The sequence below is a fragment of the Athene noctua genome, chromosome 22, assembly GCF_965140245.1.
Source record: "Athene noctua chromosome 22, bAthNoc1.hap1.1, whole genome shotgun sequence".
In the NCBI taxonomy this organism is placed as follows: Eukaryota; Metazoa; Chordata; class Aves; order Strigiformes; family Strigidae; genus Athene; species Athene noctua.
Window position 1 is genome coordinate 116,328 of NC_134058.1, and position 19,269 is coordinate 135,596.

The 19,269-nt window shown below is 43.6% G+C and overlaps 1 protein-coding gene across 1 annotated transcript; it reads left to right on the forward strand.

Moving 5' to 3' along the window:
• The first annotated feature begins 10,048 nt into the window (after positions 1–10,048).
• On the forward strand, positions 10,049–13,546 carry ERRFI1 (ERBB receptor feedback inhibitor 1). The gene is made up of 3 exons (XM_074924992.1): positions 10,049–10,209; positions 10,326–10,402; positions 11,000–13,546. The coding sequence occupies exons 1-3, from the start codon at positions 10,088–10,090 to the stop codon at positions 12,181–12,183; spliced, it is 1,383 nt and encodes a 460-aa protein (XP_074781093.1). The 5' UTR covers positions 10,049–10,087; the 3' UTR covers positions 12,184–13,546.
• The last annotated feature ends 5,723 nt before the right edge of the window (positions 13,547–19,269 follow it).

Here is a 19,269-nt window from a genome sequence, read left to right on the forward strand (position 1 = left end):
GTTTTCCTTTCTTCAGAATAGCTTTTCCTCTCTGATGACTTACCACAATTACCTTTTCTAGTCATTAACAAGGCAGAAAAGAGTGTTTAAGCTACTCATTCCCTTTCAGGTAACCAGACTGGAGGCACACTTACCATAAAACATGAAAAAATAAAACCCCAAGCTTCCTGCTCAAGAGCACCTGCCACAAATAAGTAGGATTAAGCAATAATACAGCAGCAGCTACCGTAAAAGAAAGTTATTGTTTACAGAAGTTGTGTCACCAAAAAAATCATGACAATCTACAGAATGACCATACAAGAGCCATATCTGATATTCTGTATTAAAAATATATATCTATTACTTCCCATGTTAGTCTTTCAATAAGAAATTTTACTTGCATAATTTTCTAACTTCCTAAAGAGATTTTGCCTTTCGCTTCTCCAGGTGCTGCTTACATTTATGCCTTTCTCCTCTCAAGACAAACAGAAACAGCAACCAAAAATTTCAAGTGTTGAAAAGGGGAAATATCAAAGGAACTGAGATAATTGAAGAGGCATACGCTGCAAAGCAAACTACAAATAGGATAACTCTGATCAAAGAACATCCAGTATCACAGGGTGATACAGAACAAAAGGAACATCATGAATGAAAGTCCATGGTATTATTTTTTCACAGAATTCAGACATTTCATTTATTAAATACAGACAAGTCTACTATCCGGCTCCAAAACAGGGTACAAAAGAGCTGGTTTTTTAGCAGACATTATTGACCAGTATTAACCAACCAGGATGTCCAAGATTACTTAGAAGTTAGTCTTTAAGGCAATTAGCAAATTTCAAAGAGTGGTTTATACATGCCTACAGAACTGTGAGGTGGTTTGAGAGTCCTGAAACAACTTCATATTGCAAAGAATGGAGAGAAATGAGAATATAACTATTGGTACAGAATTCAATATCCTCTGTGCACAAGTCAGCATAGAAACTATCACAAGCGTCACCATTACTTAACATTTTTATTCAGTAGGACAATCAGAAATGTAAGGCAGTGGGGTTTTAGTGAACAAAGGTCATGGGTAAAGTCATTTAACAGTAAAGGATGAAAAAGTTTCATACCATTACGTGCACATGAACCAACTCCTAAGTTATCTGACAGAGTAAAACCAGGCCTGCTGATAGAAGTACAGAGGCCATAGGGTAACATCTGCAGGGAAACCCAGAATGACCTTCTCCTGGACTAGAGACTCTCAGGCACAAACAAGTTAAAAAGCCAAACATCTCTTATTCCTCATGTTCCACCATGGAGGCATTGCAGGAGTCTGTCCTACCAAAGTCACATCAACACTCTGAAACACCTTTTAAAAACAACTTTGTCCTTTGTGTCCAGTCGTAATAACATTTGGGGCTATCTGCACCATCAGCAAGTGCGTACATCAACATACCACAATTTTATTTTATTTTTTTTAAAAAAAGACTGCTTTCTCCTTGACACATATATGCAAGCAGAACAATGTAAACTTAAAATGACTCATGTTGCATGCACAGTTCATCCACAGAAACAATTAGCTGCAGTCTTCAAGTCCAGAGCAACAGAAGTACAGCAAAACATTTGGAAGAAGTCCCTGAGCACGTGCAGTTCAGCGCAAGCCACGATCACTAGTTGCTACCCCAAGCACGTGTCCAGAACACAACACAGTGCAGTCGCACCGTTAACACCATGTACCCTAATTCAGCAGAACCACAGAACCTCACTTGTCTGCTTTCCTTTCTTTTGACTTCCATCCCCCTTATATTCTTTTCACTTTCATCTGCATAACATATTCAGCCATCTTCCGAGGACCTCTTCATCATTTCCGACATCCAAAAAAAAAAAAACCCTCACCAAAATTCTCTCCTGGTTTGTATTCCTCCTCATTCTTTTCCCATCACCTTCCTTTGTATAGCAATACAAATTGTTTTTAAGATACAAATGTGCATTAGAGGATCTTACTGCCCCTAAGAACAATGGCAGATGGGGGACTTACACCAGAGGTCAGCAGAAACCCCAAGAGAGAAAGCAAGGTCAACTGCAGACACGCACCACATCGTGCAATGAAATCAAGCATTCTTCCTGCTTTGCGATATTAATAACTATTCCAGCCTAAAGTGTAGAGCAGACACATTTTGTTATTCCTATTGTTAGCCACTGTCAGTGCTGGGAGTTCTAGAGTCGCCCTCGGGTGTTTCTTTGTCCAACAAAAAAAATGATTGTCCTCTACAGCAAAACTGATCAAAAACCAGGGTCGCATTGTTGAAGCCGCAGTAAGCAGTATCACCGGCAAAGGCCTACAAAAGTCTTTACATTCAGCTTTCAGGGAGAAATCTGTCTCACCATCACAAATGCTAAGTCTAGACACAAGCAACCCTGTCAAACCTGTGATAACCCACGCGGGGTTAGTTACTCAAAATGGCCAAGAAATCATTACACGTGCAGACGGATTTATTTCAAGCCAGAGTTCAGGAAAACGGACGTTCCGAGTAGCAACTCCTACAACGGCGGGCGCGGCGCTGGTTTGTTCCCTCCAGCGATACCGGCGGACGAACGTCGCCGCTGGCCGCAGCGGACCCGGTGGCCGAGGGCGCGGGGCAAGGCCCGGCCCCGCCGCGCGGGAGACACAGCGCCCCCTTGCGGCGGCGGGGAAGCAGCGTCCCGCGGTGCCGCCGCCGCCGCTCCCGGCCTGCCCGGTGAGGCGAGGCGCGCGGGCCGGCCCCGCGGAGCGGGAGAACTGCAAGCCGGCCCCGCGCGGCAGACGAGAGCGGTGACCGGCCCTGGCAGCGCCGGGAAAGCCACCCGGACGGGCCGGGGGGCAGCGGGACGAGCAGCCGGCGCCATCCCCTGGCGAACGGGGCGCCGGTGGCACACGGCAGGACGCCGGAGCGGGGGGCGGCGGGCGGCCCCCTGAAGGATCAGCGCGCCGGCTGGGGATAGCCACGCAGGTGACCGGGGCAGGGAAGGACGCCGAGCGCCAGCGGACCGGGCGCGGGCTCGGTGAAGCCCGCCGCCGCGGGGAGGACACTGCCCCGCGGCCTCCGCTGGGCACGGCGCTCCGAGGGGACCGCGCGCCAGCAGCCGCCGGCCGCCATCCCCAGCGAGCCCGCACTTGCCCCGGCCGCTCCCTCCCGCGGCGCGCTCGGCGGACGCGCCTCTGGCTCAGCCCGGAGGCGCCGGCCCTGCAGGTCCGGGGCGCGGGCGCCGAGGCGGGGGCGGTGCCGTGGGGGCGGTGCTGCCCGGAGGACGCACCGGCGGCCGCTCCCGGGGCGGCGGCCGCCGCTGCAGCGCAGCCGTCGCCCCTTTAAGGCTCTTCCCGGTGAGCGCGCGAGGCGCGGAGGGGCGCGGCCGGCGGGGCGGGTCTCCCCGGAAGCTCCGCCCCCCGCCATAAGAGCGGCGGCCGGCGCGCGGCGCGGCAGTGCCGGGGTGCTGCGGCTGCTCGGCGCATGCGTGTGGCGCCGGCGGCCGCGCGGGGACATGCGGAGCCGCGCGGCGCTGTCAGGGTGAGTGAGGGCCGCGGCGCCGCCGCGCGTTGCCATGGCGCCGGGCGCCCCCCGCTGCCGCCGCCTGCCAGGCCGCTCCCGCCCGCCGCGCACCGGAGCCGCCCTCCTGGGCTTAGCCGCGGGCCGGCGCGGCCCCGGGCCCCGCCGCTGGGGGAGAGGAGCGAGGGCTGGCGGCACCTACGGGTCGCCCGGGCTCGGCCGGAGCGCGGCGTCAGTCTGGTCGGGCCCCTGGCACGGAGCCGCGGTCCCGGCGCGGCCCACGCCGGCGGGCGCGGGGGGGGGATGGCGGCGGGCCGCGGCCCGGGAGGCGCGGCGGGGAGGAGCCGGGGCGGGGGGGGGGCGCCGCCGGAGGCCCAGACCCGCCGCTGCGTCGCTTACCTGCGGGGTCGAGCGGGAGGGGTCTCGGGCGCGGTACCCGCTCCGCTCGCCACGGCGGGGAGCGGAAGCGCTCCGGCGGTAGAAGCCCCTGGGGGTGGGACCCGTCGGGGCCAGCGCAGCCCGTAGCCACGTTCTTGGAAGTCAGCGTGGCGTGCCGTACGTTTACTTGGACCCCGAAACAGTATCGGCTGCCCTCGCACTCGCCTCCGAGCTGCTCCTCTCACTTCTGTGAGTAAACAGAGATCGCGCTGTGGGCTCAGGCTCCGTGCTTCACACTCTAATTTAGGATGGCTTAATTTGGAATAAACATTTCTTCATGACTTAATACCCCAGTACGTGCTTATCTTCGATCTTCCAAAATAGCAAGTCTGTAGCGTTTAAATCTGGAGACGCCGCTGTCCTCTTCAGGTATTTACGGCGCATCTCTCGAGCACGTACGCCTGCTGCGGACACGCACTGCGCTAGTTACACAGAGCAAGCAGTCCAGAGCGACTCTGAGACCTCGACTAGCGCACAGACCAAGAGCCCTGTGCAGTATTGCTGAAGCAATAAGCAAAAAACTTGTTGTGCTTGATCTAAAGATAACAGTACTTAATTATATATTGATGAACTGGATGGGAAAGGCTCTGGGGGCAAGGTCTCTTCGGTCAGTTTGGGGACACTTGGTACTGGAATGACAGGTGAACGATGCCTCTGCATCACAAGCGCATTTGTGAACTCCATTTATAACCTAGTAAAACTTTAAAAGAGGAAACCAAACTGCTCAATTCACCCGCGTTCCTTTGTGCACAAACCTAGTTTTCTTTCTTTAGCAATGCACCTATATGGGACAACATTTTTCTTAAATAGAAACGTATCTTTTGAGGGGGCATATGTTCTTGGTGAAGCCCTTTGTCTGCCCATCCTCTGCAATACAAGAATTTTTTCAGAGGAAAACAGTTCCACTTCTCTGTAGTGGAAAACAGAATTAAAACTTATCACAGCGTGTCTAACACTGTGGTTATGACTCTGAGTCAGCTATAAAGGAATTTTTATTTCCTGAATGTAAGCTGGCTATATTCACATTAAAATTTTCAGGAGAGTGAAGTACCATACCTTAAGCATGCATCTGAAATCTGACAAGCAGAGGCAAGGCAATTGTCTTGCTATTTAATTATTAGCTTTCTGCTGGCAATTTACAGGTGCCTCCCAGTTGCTGTGTGGGACCGTGAAATGGTAGCCCAAATTTTAACTGAACTTAAACTCCTTGATGAGCTGCAGTTCATTGAATATATTCCAAAATAACTGATTATTATAATCTACATACATTATCTGCTGTTTGGTTGATTTATTCTTCATCATCATCTGGAGTATACCTGTAGAATTAATTTTATTTGCAACCTCCTATGATTTGAACAGCATTTTTATCCATCCTTACTAAGTGATCAGTCTTAAGTTTTTGATGACAGAATGTTCCATTTCTGGTTGGCAGAATGTGTAGAAAAATTTCTCAAATCTAAGAATATGCCTCATTTATGTAATAACTCTGAATAATGTAATTCCTATAAATGGAAAAAACCCTAATCTTCTGAGGCTTGTACCTGAGCAGGATTTGGCTTATGACTCCAAGGAATACTGAGCTTCACTGCGGAGGTTTGGTGCATAGTAAATAAGATCTAATTATTTATTCAATTAGTAGATTTAAACTAACCTTTTCGTGAGGCTGCTTCTGCTAAGTGTGGGTTACTGGGCATTCATATAGTTCCAAAGACAGAAGCACTTAAGGGATGATATGACCACTAGAGAACCAGGATTTTTTGTTTATTTGTTTAAGTATATGGAGTTCCAGAAAGTATACTAACAGCTCTTGGGCTTTTTAAAGTCCAATCAGAAGTCTGAAATACTTAAATATTAAAAGTAATGGTACTTACATTAGATAGAAAGTCAAAGGAAAAAAAGGAAATTACATCACATTGTCAAATAAGGAACAGCTAGCAGGAGTGGATGACTTGTAGTGCAAAAATGTGCCCCTCCTCCTGTGAATTGCTTCTGAGATTTGTTAAAGATAAGTGGTGGCAAGGTGAGCAAAAATAGGTTGTGGATTTAAGGTAGCCACATTGTTCCCCTCCCAAAAGTGGTAAGTAGGTCTTTTTTTTCTCTCCCCATTTCTTAAAAGAAGTATATAAGCTGCTTCTCAAGAGTGTTGCCTTGTTGCCTTTTTAAAATCTGTCCAAAATTTGTGCAGGCATTCAAAAATCTGTATGGCAAATTGTTGTATTCCGTACCCATTAAGTGAAACATTCTAGAGTGTGGTTTGGTCTGTTGTGCATACCAGAAAGGTTTTGTTTATTATGAACCTGACTCGCCTCAAATATTTGATTGCACTGGGGCTGGTAGAGCGGGGAACAGAGTAACAAGGTTCCCTCTGTGATCAGTGATAGGTGTTGACCTAAAAATATATGCAGATGTGCATCTTAGTTTCTAAATAGAAGATTACTGTTGCTGTAACACAAGTACTTAGTGATCCATATCCATATGAAAACTGTGTATTTGAGATGTCTCGTATAACTCAACTTTGCCTCACATAAGTTTTCTGATATATTCCCATATACATTCCTCACTGTGTAGATACCCTACTGTTTATGGACACATTGGACGGTTTTCAGTTTACACATATTCATCCTACTATTTGTTCCTCATCAGTTCAAGTCTGAAGGTATATTTGCCCTTGTAAAAAAAAAAAAAAAAAAAAAAAAATCAATCTCATCTTCGATATTTAGGATAATACATATTTGTTAACATGAGCAGGCATGAATGATTAAAAATTATCTCCCCTGCACATTACCTTGCCTTACAGTGGATGGTGTTGATAGCTTCTTAATGCACTGCAAAAACCTTTGAATCTGCCCTGTGGTAATTACTAGCTATATTTCTAGTTTGAAGTAACTCAGTTTCTTTTGAGTAACACTGAAACTGTAACATCTTCAGAAGTGCTCAGAGTGCTTCGATCTTTCTAAGTGCCGTAATCTATGCATAACTAGGCCAGACAGGCAGAGTAACCAAAAACCCATTCTGTGCAAATGAGCAAGCAAGGGAGAGATCCAGAATGCTTCATTACTGCACAGTGTCCATTTTCTTTAGCAAATGTAGTTTGATTTAATTTATGGTTAAGTTTAGATCCATAAGTCTTTAGGGAGGCAGGATTGGGCCAACGGAGTGGAAACTGTCGTTTGTATTTTCATTACTGACTTCTGTAAATGTAATTTGTTTTAAAAGCCAATTACTAAAAAATAGCAGCCTCATTAAATACATACTGATCAGCTTTAGTAAGATCACACTGTATAAAAATACAGTTTATACTCCTCAACTACATGTCCTCATGGCCCCTTCTTGAGATACTGTTTCTTCAAACAAGCTAATTCATGTTTTAAGATGCAAGTACCATCTCTCTAGACTCTACTGAAAAAGTAACTAGGTGATTTAGTGAGCATATGCCTTACCTCTCTTGATACTCCTAGCTTGAGGCATGGAGGACAGTTTTATAACTCTGTCCACTCAACTCTCCAGTGAAATGTCAAGGCAAGTCACCTTCTGTGAATTCACAAAGGGGTTATTGTTAGAAGCAAGCAAGTTTTATGGCTGCAAAATTTGTCTGTGCCTTATTTTTAAAAAATAAAGGGTTGATTGAATCAAGTGAAAATTACCATTTCCTAGAGTATATAAATATTTAAGTCTATTTTAGAAGTTGAGCTTAGCATTCCAGTGGTATTTCAGAGAGGCAATTGTGCAAGTATCTGTCTCGAGAGCTGAGATTTAGACAGGATTCATAAAGCTGACATAGTAAGTACTAGCAGTGGTTTTGGCGTGGGATCTGATGGAGGTTGGGCTTCTTAACAAGCCCTGCAAGGGTTGTATGTTATCACAGCAAGCACATTACATGTGCTCTCAAACTACAGCCATGCCACCCCCTGCTTTCTGTCTCATTTTTTATATCATAATCAATGTCTTGCTCACGGTCTTGTCAGATCTTGTATGCGTGTTGAGGTGGAGTACTATCATTTGCTGACTAATCAGTGTTCTGTATCGGTGATTTTTCAACTCATGACTTGCATTTGACTTCAGAAAATACTGAAATGGAAGAGCAAACTCCTCCATAGGTATTAGCTTAAGTTCACTAATTCACTGTCCTTCATTTCTTTTGCTGATTCATTGATAATAGGATAGGATCTGTGAGGCACAAAAAGAATCACTGCTCAGTGCAGTGTGAACTGATGTGATGGATATTTTGTGAACTGTGTTAATAGAAAGTAATTTTAGAATTGGTGCTATACTTGTACTGTGCTGCTTAAGTCTTTTTGACAAATGGATTTCTCCAGTCTTCTGCTCCTGGCTAGACAATGGCTCTGCTCTCACTTACAGAACTAGAAGGAAGAACTTTACAGGACTACTAGAGATTTTCAAGTCATTTGCTCATCAGACCTAAGTTACTGCTTCCTGGTGCTGTATGTTTATCTTCAAATTCACTATGAAAATCTGCAGTTTCCATTACTGGGAAGGGTCCAACTTGACTGTGTGAGGCAAAAATTTCCAGGGTTAAGGACATTGTCTGAAAAGGAAGAATATAGTCTTCACTAAAATAAGGAGGGCTAAAGTAAGTAGGATAAAGACTTAATGCTCTGCTGCAGCAGACAGAACACTGGTTTGGACCTTGTTTACTTCTATTAAAGCTAATAGTCTCCTGTCTAGAGTTCTTCTGAAATGCCTGGCTAAAATACACTGGGTATCTGGTAGTGAATAAAAAAAAAAAAAATCCCACTTCTGTTGACATACGAGTGATCACTGGTAGTTGACGACCATCACACTCTCTAAGAGAATGTGGTTAGGTCTCACACATTATAAACATACATACAAGTCAGAAGCTATTTTGCATATATTGTTTGTTTGGATGATCAATACTGGACCCAGTTCAAATTTGGAAAAGCATAGCAGAGTTGTTCTTTCTCAAACAATTGCTTATAAAAGGCAAAGAGTGGTGTTAGATTGCAAATTAATCCTGGAGCACCTGGCTTGATTCTTAAGGGAGATACAAATTAAACTGGTTTGGGTGGGTTTGTTTTTGGTTTGTTTTGGTTTTTTTTTTTTAAGTTCTGGGGTTTTTAGTGGGGTGTTTTGGTTGTGATTTTTTTTTTTTTTTTAAAAAAACAGCCTTGTTCACCATATTGTACTTGCTGAATTTAGGTTATTTGTGTAGATGAAGCACTGACCAAGAGAACATCTTTGCTTACAGTCTTGGACTTAATTTATCCTGCCTTCAGAATGTTGACTACTTTTACACTGTTGCCCCCCCCCCCCCCCCCAATAATCCATTTTGAATTTCCTAAACAAAGCCCTGTCAGTCAACTTGTTCCTTAGACTATGATTACTTATTCAGTATAAAACAACTGCCAACACATTTTTTCTGTTGTAAATGGGCCAGATAAAGCATTATTCACACAATCGAAATAAATTAGAATACAGCAGGGCAGTTTAAGATGAGATTATTTCAAATCACTAGATTTCCAGTTTGTTTGAAATAACCAGAAGACTTAGACTTGTTTAAAGTATCACAGTGCTTAAAGTTTGTTAACTAATAGCGACTGTTTTATATAAAAGAAGTTTTGGAATTCTTATTTAAGTAGTCAGTAATTCTGTTTATTGGTGCAAAGGCTATGGAAGGTAATACTTAAAACCAGACTAAGCTGATACACATTGGCTACACTGGAGACCATAAACTCATTACCAAAAAGATACAGCTAAAGACAGATGCTTACTAGAAACTTAGAGATTGTTCTGGAAAACTTATTTTGCCTGAATAAGTAGCAGTTTATGTACAAGAATTGAAGTTGTTGATGTACAGTTGCTATATATCAATAGCTTTACTGAACATATTTTACTTTTTTCTATAGAGTTTAATTCTGTTAGAGAACTTACCTATTTTGTACTTTAGTTTTTACAGACACAAACTAATAAGTTAGGTTAAATTTTCCTCTTGGACATAAGGCCCTTTCTACAGAGCTGTTTAATTCCTTGAAATACTGACATTTCAGGTGAGAGATGAACTCTTCAGGTTTGCATTTCTGATATTTATGTCCTTCTCTCTTTTGAAGGGAATGAAAACTGCAGGAAACCTGTCAAGGACTGTATTTCTAGGGTTGTGAGACATAACCAGAGAGCAGTGTGCAATGTCAACTGCAGGAGTTGCTGCTCAGGAGATGAGAGTCCCGTTAAAAACTGGATTTCTTCACACTAGTCAAGCCATGGGGAGTCTGAAAACCTGCTGGGGTAGCCACAGTGGATTTGAAAAGTGAGTGAGGCTAAAATTTGATCTATTGCATCTTGAAGTATGAGATGAGCATTAAGAATACTTGTACCAGTACCGACCTATGGTTTATTTACAGCTAAGGCTTTTTTTTTTTTTAGTACTTTCTTTAATGTGGACCCTATAGCAGTGGCATATAATTTGAATCCCTCAACAGAGCAACATTTACCATCCATTGGTAAGTACAAAGACTAACACACATGTATTTAGGTAGTGAAAAAAAATTTCTCAAGTCTTCACTAAGGCAGTAAATGTTTTCTTCATTCTGGATATAAGGCTGCCCTCTGGTGACAGAATGGAAACATTTCAAGAAAATACTACTATTCGAGCCAATAGAAAAACCCCTCACACTTTAAATAACATGATCAAGTTAAAACAAACAAAAAAACTTTCCCTGTACTTAAAGGTCTCTGAACTGCCATTACACTTCTGACAGAAAAGCCATTTAGTAAAAGAGCACTTGTTCTGTTGTAGTCCTTTGCTGGGAACTTTGCAGCTGTAGCTCTGTTCTGTTGCTTATGCTTCAGGTCTCTTAACTACCTCATTAAACTGGAGCACTGGCCTAAACCAGCAAGATAATCAGCTGCTCTATTAACTAAACACATAAATCCTCGACCAGAAAAGATCTAGAACATCTATGTTTTGCTGCTGGAGTCATTAAGCAGATATTACTTATTGTTGCATTAGAAAGAATGAAATAGTTAAACTTGCAGTGGCGAAGTCATGCACTAGAGTGTTACTTAGAAAAGCATTTAAGACTTTCTCATCTTTTCAGGGCATGCTTCCATGAATGACCACAGCTTTGCTGAAAGTTGCATCCAAGTCCCATCTCACAAATCCAGCCCACCTCCTGTAAGTCCCCAAAATGAACGGCTGATTTCAAGATACGAAGACCATCTTGTTCCTGGCTTTAGTAAACTCTCACTAACCATGGGCTGTGTTTCTGAAGAAACACCTCACATGCCAATAAAAAGCGGGCCAATTCAGTTTCTGTCTGCATCTTCCAATGACCGTAGCTCCAGGCCACTACCCCCTCTGCCTATTTCTGAAGACCTTTCTCTAGATGAGGTTGACAAAGAGGTGGAATTCCTGACTAGCTCAGATACTGACTTTTTGTTAGAAGATTATGAACTTCCTCCTTTTAAATCCAGTGCTCCAAGCCGGCGGAGCTTTAGGGGCTGTGGACAAATCAACTATGCATACTTTGATACTCCAACAGGACCAAAACCAGAAGATGCCAACCCTACACAGAGCCTAAGTGGATACATATCCAGTATTTGTCCCCCTCCACAGCAGCTGCATCGACGCTTGCGAAGGTCCCATTCTGGGCCAGCCGGATCTCTTAATAAACCAGTAGTAAGACTATCTGGACACTTAAGCAGGTCTTCTCCAAACTCTGATGAAGATAAACCAGAGATTCCACCAAGGGTTCCCATACCTCCAAGGGCTCTTAAGCCAGATTACAGAAGGTGGTCAGCAGAAGTCGCTTCTAGTGCGTACAGTGATGAAGACAGGCCTCCAAAAGTGCCTCCGAGAGAACCTCTGTCACGCAGCAATTCCCGTACGCCAAGTCCCAAAAGCCTGCCATCATACCTCAATGGGGTCATGCCCCCTACACAGAGTTTTGCGCCTGATCCTAAGTATGTCAGCAGCAAAGCTCTACAAAGACAAAATAGTGAAGGATCTTCCAACAGGGTCCCTTGCATTCTTCCAATTATTGAAAATGGTAAGAAAGCCAGTTCAACGCACTACTATCTGCTGCCTGAAAGGCCTCCATATTTGGACAAATATGAGAAATTCTTCAGAGAAGCAGAAGAAAGTAGCTCTAGCACAGAGGTTCAGTCCTGGTCTGGTGACTGCACAGCCACTTCAGCCCCAGCAAAATTGGACACAAAACCTAGAGTGGACATAGCTGGTCATCTGAAACGAAAACACCTGTCTTACGTGGTTTCCCCGTAGGCTCTGGGAGCACAGTCTCGGCTCTGTTGTTCAGGATGGAGCTGAACTTTATCATGTTACAAAGTTCTTGAGGTTCTCAGATAATGAAGTAGGACCAGTTTGTCCTCTGAGAACTGGAAAGTGGATTGTGAAGTCCTCTTATGCTGCGTATCTCTGATATGTTTAAGACTGTTTTTTGTCTTGGTATGTATAGCTGAAAACCTACAAAGATTCCATAGAAACATACAGAGGGATAGTAGTCACAGTTGGCCAGTTATATGCTACCTAGATGAACATATTTGGTAGTCATGTTATCAAAAAAAATAAAGTCAGTCTAGCTTTGCTTATGAGTCACTTCTAAAGCTGACAACAGAGCAGATAATGCAGTACAGTTTTTTTATCAGGCATTTCCAGAATTTCTTTCACACAGTAACACTGCTGAAGACTGTCCTCTTTGACTAGGTTCTGCCAACCTGGTAAGAAGGTAACTGCAAGATCTGATACCCACTTCAAGACTTGGCAGGCATATTGGAAGTGCTTTTGGAAAAATGAATCTATTTTACAACTTAATTTGACACTAACAGACTCTTAAAGTGAGTTAGCTTTTGTGAATTCTTTCAGTTGCTAGACACACTTGGCTCAGTTTTGCAGTTTTTCCTAGGAGAGACTTGGACCAGCTCTTGCTAAGCCTCTGCTCTGTTGCTGTTGGATCCTAGAAACATGTGAAAGTGTCCTGGGAGTGGCAAAGGATACGAGCAGCTCTGCAGTTGCTGTTAGGTAGGCAGTGACAATTACCTGCTCGCCTAGAGTCTAAAATTCTGACTGTATTAAATACAGAAACACAGCACAAGCTGGTCTTGTGGTTTGGTTTCTGTTCAGTATTTTAGGAGAGGAGGAGGTTATGAGGAAAAAACATGATTCCACTTATGAACAGTGTCAGTCCCATCTCTCGCTGCTTCAGATGCTGCTTCTTGCTGTTTATAATTTTTCCTCATTGTGCCTCAGCGATCCGCTAAAGTTCACTGAGGGGCCACATTTGTGCATTAGCAGTTTCTCATGCTGATTTTGATTACAATTATCCTCTTGCAGATAAGCACAAGAGAAAGGGTGCTCGTTAATGGAGGTACAGAAGATGAATGTGCTCCTCCTAACAGAAATAAACAAGCTGTTTACAGTTTAAACTGCTGAATGATATGTTTGAGCTATTTTAAAGCTTACTTTTTATTTGTTCTGGTACAAACTAAATGAAGGTGAAATACATGCTATAGAAATGCACTGATATTTCTGCATCGTGTACAGTATTGAATAAAAAATAATTCACTTTGTATTTTGAATATTGTCATGTCTTGAGTTTAATAAAGTTATGACATACTTATTTATGATACATTTTGGTTTTTGCTTTATTGAATAGTGTATGCAGTTGTGCATTTGAGTTCTGCATTTACTGGAAAGTTCCAAGTGAATGATGTTAAATGTGCAGCAAATGTTGAATTCAGCTTGCATTTAATTAAAAATCAAGACCTCTGCCGAAGTATTCAATGTGCAACAGTGCACACCATTAATTTTAATACCTCCTTACTACCTGGTAGCATGGTGTCTATAGTTTTGTGCTGACAATGAAACATCTTAGCATCATTAATAACCTCTGTTATTTCTAGAGTCACCCATAGCACGTTAGGCACCATCAGACAGAAAAGAGGGCAGTAGTGTTTCATCTTCAATTTCTCACCTGTTAAAGAATTGAAGTGAACATTAAGGGTGACTGAAGAGGAGCTACTTTTATTCTGAGGATTAAAAGCTGGAGCAGAGCATGGTAATTTGTTAAGAGGCGAAGGAAATTGCAAATACTCATCACAAAGCAAGCGTGTTTAACTGTAGCATGTGAGCCATAGATGAGGTTACTGAAGATATGAAGCATCACACTACTTTAATCTTTTAGCTGTGTATGCAGATAAATAATTGCCTTGATCTGGCAGTCTTAAGTCTTCACATTTTCTGTGAATGAGCTTATTTCAGAATAAAGCAGGTTTACCCTCCTTGGAATTATGCTCGATGGAAAGAATATGAGATGTAGTTTTTCAGTAATGCCTAATTACTTGGCCTTTCTAGCTGGGGAGATTGCTAAGCTTCATTTATGTAGGTGCTTAAAAACCTACTGCTGTGCCATAACACTGCTAAGAACCCACGCAGATTGGCCTCCAGAACATAAACAAGTTATCTAATCCTGCGCAAGGCTGTTGACTGTTAATATTTATCCTACTTAAAGCTCTGCTTCCCCCCAACCCCTAGATTTTTTCTAAGGTGGAAAAAGTCAAATTGGTACTTGCAACCTTCCCCTTATATCTGAGCAGCTTTAACTGTAGGACCCCAAAAGAACACACCTGTTACACAATCTGCTGCAACAAACAGATCAGCGCTGCTAAGCTGCATCTCGTTCCTTGTCAACTACCTAGTGCAGACTCAGTAGTTATTTCAGTAGAACTCAGAACCCAAGCAACTGCCCTGTATAGCTCTTCCTTGTTTTGCCTCTGGGTCCTACTCTGTTCCTCATACTTGGAACCCCCCTTTTCAGCCTAGGTTCCTGTGCTTGAAGCACTTGAATTCCCAAAGGCCTCAGTTCTGCCCTTAATAGCATTTACTCAATAGCAAAGCTGCTCTTGGATGGGAAAAATAAAAAAGCTTCCCCATCCAGATACCCCATAGTAAACATCTTCCCTGCCTTCAGTGGAATTGTTTTGGCTTAAAGCATCTGGGGAAAAGCTACATAACTAGTGTATACACTGAGAAATGAACCCCCTGATGGGGAGGCCAGCCCAGGCACTCCGTGATACCGGAGGTGTAAGGGACTGGATTTGGATGAAGTAAAACTCGAGTCTGAGCCATCGCACTTGCCAGGTCTCATTCACTGTTCGCTTTGTGAATGCCATGATGGGAGAAGCTTTCTGTCCTAACTCAGCACTTCGCACTGGCCTGATGCGCAGGCTTAGTATTTGCACAAGGCAAGCCAAAGAGACTTCTAAAGTGACAAACAGCTGAACATGTCTTTGGTATAAAATGATAAATTTCCCCAGCCCCACAACCCTGCACTTACTTTCACTTCTCTCAGCAGTGGAAGTTCCCTAGTCACTGGGCTAAAATCTTTTCTGCTAATGCAGCAGCAAGACATTTTTTACTTCCTCAGAATAAGTTATGAGACTAGTTTTGCACTCAGATTTCAGTGCTAAAAAGCTTAAAAACTTTATAATAAAACCTGTGCTTTTGAATGGTCTTGTATAACCTTTTCTAAAATTCCAGAAAAGTGTAAGACACTTAACCTAACCTCCATTATAGTTTTTCTCCTAGAAAAAAAAAGGTAATTGTACACTTGTTTTCTGAAAGTACTGGTATTGTCTACTCAAGTCCCGAGTATTAATAAATTATGCTGTAGTGATGCTATCTTTCCCACTGTGTGTCAGCTGAATAACAGCATCGTGTTAAGTCTCATTTCAGAAGTTAAATGATGAACATAAGCTTAGTGCAACCGTAATTGAAGTAAAACGGACTAAACCTGAATTGAAAATAGTGACTGGAACTGCTTGGTTACGAGCAAGACATTCAAGCAGGTTACAGCTCACGTGTCTCTTCAATATGAAGAAAGTAATTTAGAGGCAAGTCTTACAATATTTAAGTAGCTTGGCCGTTTTCCCTTCAAAAATCCGAAGTGAAAGGATTTCATGGAGGACTTGGTCCACGGTTCAGTGGTTCCCTCTGGGTGATGGTGAGGGGATCACTGACAAAGGCAGGTGGAAGAATTGCTTGTATATTTTTAGACACCAGATTCCTGTGCTTTGGGGGACAAAGTTTGCATGATCCAAAAATTGTATTCCATTTTCCAAGTGAGTAAGGCTGTAGAGCTGTGGGGGAAGATATGTGAGTTCTGGCCAAAAGATATTTCTCTGCTCATCCCCTGGCACATGATAAGACTTGTCAGGACACAACATGCTTTTGCAACAACCTGATCACTTTTGAATATTCAGAGCCTGGGCTCACCTGGGCAAGGCCTGACAGCTTGCCTCTGAGGAGGAAGCCCCTTGCCAGACAGATTTGACTGGAATAATCACACTTCAAAGCAGTTATGACTTGATACACTGAAGTCTGAAGAGTTAAGGAATTTATGTTAAAGCAGGGAAGAAAGGTGTGCGTCTAAAGAAAGGCAACACTTCCCACAGCTCCCCACTCAAGAAGGGGGCTATGCATACTGCTTATAACCGCCCCCAGCAGTCTCCTCCTTGCCTCAGTAGTGCTGCTGCGCCCACCCAGCCACCTCAGTGAGGACCCACAGGTCCCAGGAGGCAGCTGTGCTGGGGCAGAGGGAGTTGCACTGCACAACCCCCCAGAGGGCTGGATCCAGAGCAGCCCCACGCTGACCCCCTGACCACTGAGCAGACCTCAGCGAAATGTGGCTGGCAGCAAAGTTCATGAGATGGGCGGGGGTTGACCTCTCCCCCAGGCTCAAAACTCTTGATAGCACAAGCAAAAGCACACTCTAGTAACCAGTGGCAGCAAGAAGCATCTGTCATATCAACCCTGTGTAAGGGTCAGTGTTGCCTAGGGTGGCTTAGCTGCTCTCAACACCCCTCACTTGGTGACTTTCAGATTATCAAATCAACCCAGAGGACCTGAGTCTGGCTGGTAACTGAAGGATAGGATGTTTGCCTCAATATACCTTCTTCTGAAAGGAGGAGGTTGTGTTAGTACCTGGTGACTTGAAAAACCCATTAGCTTAACTTGTCCACCATGTTACCTTGCTCTTAAACAGATAATGTCAGGATATAACACACAGCTGTAGTGGGAGGTCATTTTAAAACCTCTCAATTGTCAGTTTCTCTTGCGTCATAAGAGATAAATCAAAACAGAAAATAAACCTGATTTGGAAGCATGCTGATTGACAACATAATTAAATTCTGCAGTCATTTAAAATTACTGATCATTGTTGTTGCTGTCACTATTAGTTTTCCATTCACTCCCAGATTCCCATACGGACAATTGCTACTGTACTGAAACTGCAAAAGAGCTCTCACTGAGATTTCCTCCTGCTCCAGCCTCGGTTTTGTTTTTAAACAGTCTGAGTGAAGTGGTAGGTTTGACATGATAAAGAAAAGCATCCATCTAGTCTGGGACAAAGACACCAATTTTGCAAGGGCAGTTATTACAGTAGGGAGTAGTTGCTGATGGTGTTCAAACCAAGTCTTGTCAGGAATTCAGGGTTAAGATGATGACCAGATCAGTCATGGTGGAATTCCCACCCTTCAAATTCATGATTACAGACTGTGGCCCTTATAAACACTTTTAATAGTATTACAAGCTGTATGTTAAATACATACTCTCTAGATTACTGTCAAGAAGGAAATTTGAGATGGAGGTAACAAGATGCATCATTTTATCTGCTTGGAGGGTCTCTGCAGTCAGGTAATATACTGATTTTTTTTTTTTTTTTTGCGCATGTGTGTGTTGAGTGTTCCTGAGGCAAACTTTTTTTTTTTTTAAATAGCCCAACCTTTTATTTTGATACTTGCTTTCCAAAGCAGGTTATATTAATTTTAAACTGAAAACATACAGAAAATGTTCTGTTTCTCATGGCTCCTTGGCACTGAAAGTCTAGCACACTAATTATACTTATTAATATTTGTTAAATAGCACTGCAGAGATTTCTGGCTGCTGAGTTTGTGATTAACATTTGTAAGCTGAAAGAGGTGTTATCCCCACCCATCCTGCATTGTAATTCAGGCCTTGCATAATCCCCGCCCAAATGCCTATTTTCATCCACACATCTCATTATTTTTTCTGAATCATATATGGAAGCCACACCCGTGATGGCTCATAGACTGTTGCTATATTATTTATATATTGGTGTACACCTTGATCCCAGTTGCGGTTAATTTTGAAAAAGGTGTTAGCTATTCCAAATTTTAAGTGGCATGCCCCTGAAACATGGGAACCATTACTGTGTTCATTTCCTTACAAAGTGATTCAGAGGAAGAGATGCTTCTATGTTTAAAACCTGCAGCTTCTTGCTGAAGATTACAACTGTCACCCACAAATTGTTGGCATGTGAAAGCCACAAAGTAATAGTGCAAATATACTGCCATGAAACACCGGAGAAAAAAACATGCCAGATTATCCCATCATCACCACCCTGAATCTGCTTGAGGATGCTAACCACTGCACATTGAGCCTTTGTGACAAAATACTAAGAGGCCCTCCACACACAAAGTCTCTGGGCTGAGCATAGGATCATCAGGCCTGGCCCAGGAGGATGATCTCCTGCTCACCACGTACCCAGGTGACAGAGGCATGATCCTGTTACACAAAATATTTATTTTACCTTTATTAATGTGTTTATTATGCTCACAACAACTTCAAGGACAGGGTCAGCACTACTGAGTGCCCTTCTGAAGGGCAACTGAAACATATAACCAGCCCTCTACACTTGGCAGTCTTTAGGTGTGAAGTTCTCTGGGAACTCACCAGCTTTGGGGAAGCTCACATGAAGAACCCACATCAGTTCTCACATCGAGTCCAGCTGCTGCGCGGCAGGGTGCAAGGAGATGCAAGGCAACAGCCAATGGACCCTTGCAAGGTTACTCATTGCCTTGCAATCCTCTGTGTTGTCATTTACTAGCTGTTAAGCAAAGTCCAGAGGAAACCCAAGGCTCCAACCATATTAGGTTGCACTCAGTGACTTCATTTGCCATCTATCATATGTTGACAAGTTATTCAAGAAAAGTTTTCCTGTGTCCTGGTTGCACGCCCCTGCATTTAGAGCTTGAGCAATTTGAATTGGGATTGTCCTCTTCTGATGCAGAATTGACATGGCTCCAGCACAGGGATAGGCACGTGGCAACGCAGAGGTCTCAAACAGCTCGGGGCGGGGAGGAGGTTGGAGTGCACACCCTGACACATTCAGCTCCTCATGGGATTAAAACAGCCTGAACTGCTCTTGCCGACAGGAGGGAGGGCTGTCTTTTCAGAGAGCATCTTCTCGTGCTAAAAAATCCCACTGAACTAGTCACTTCCTCAAAAGCCGCAGGGACAGCCAAGCAGTCCTGTCTGAGACACGCTCTAAAA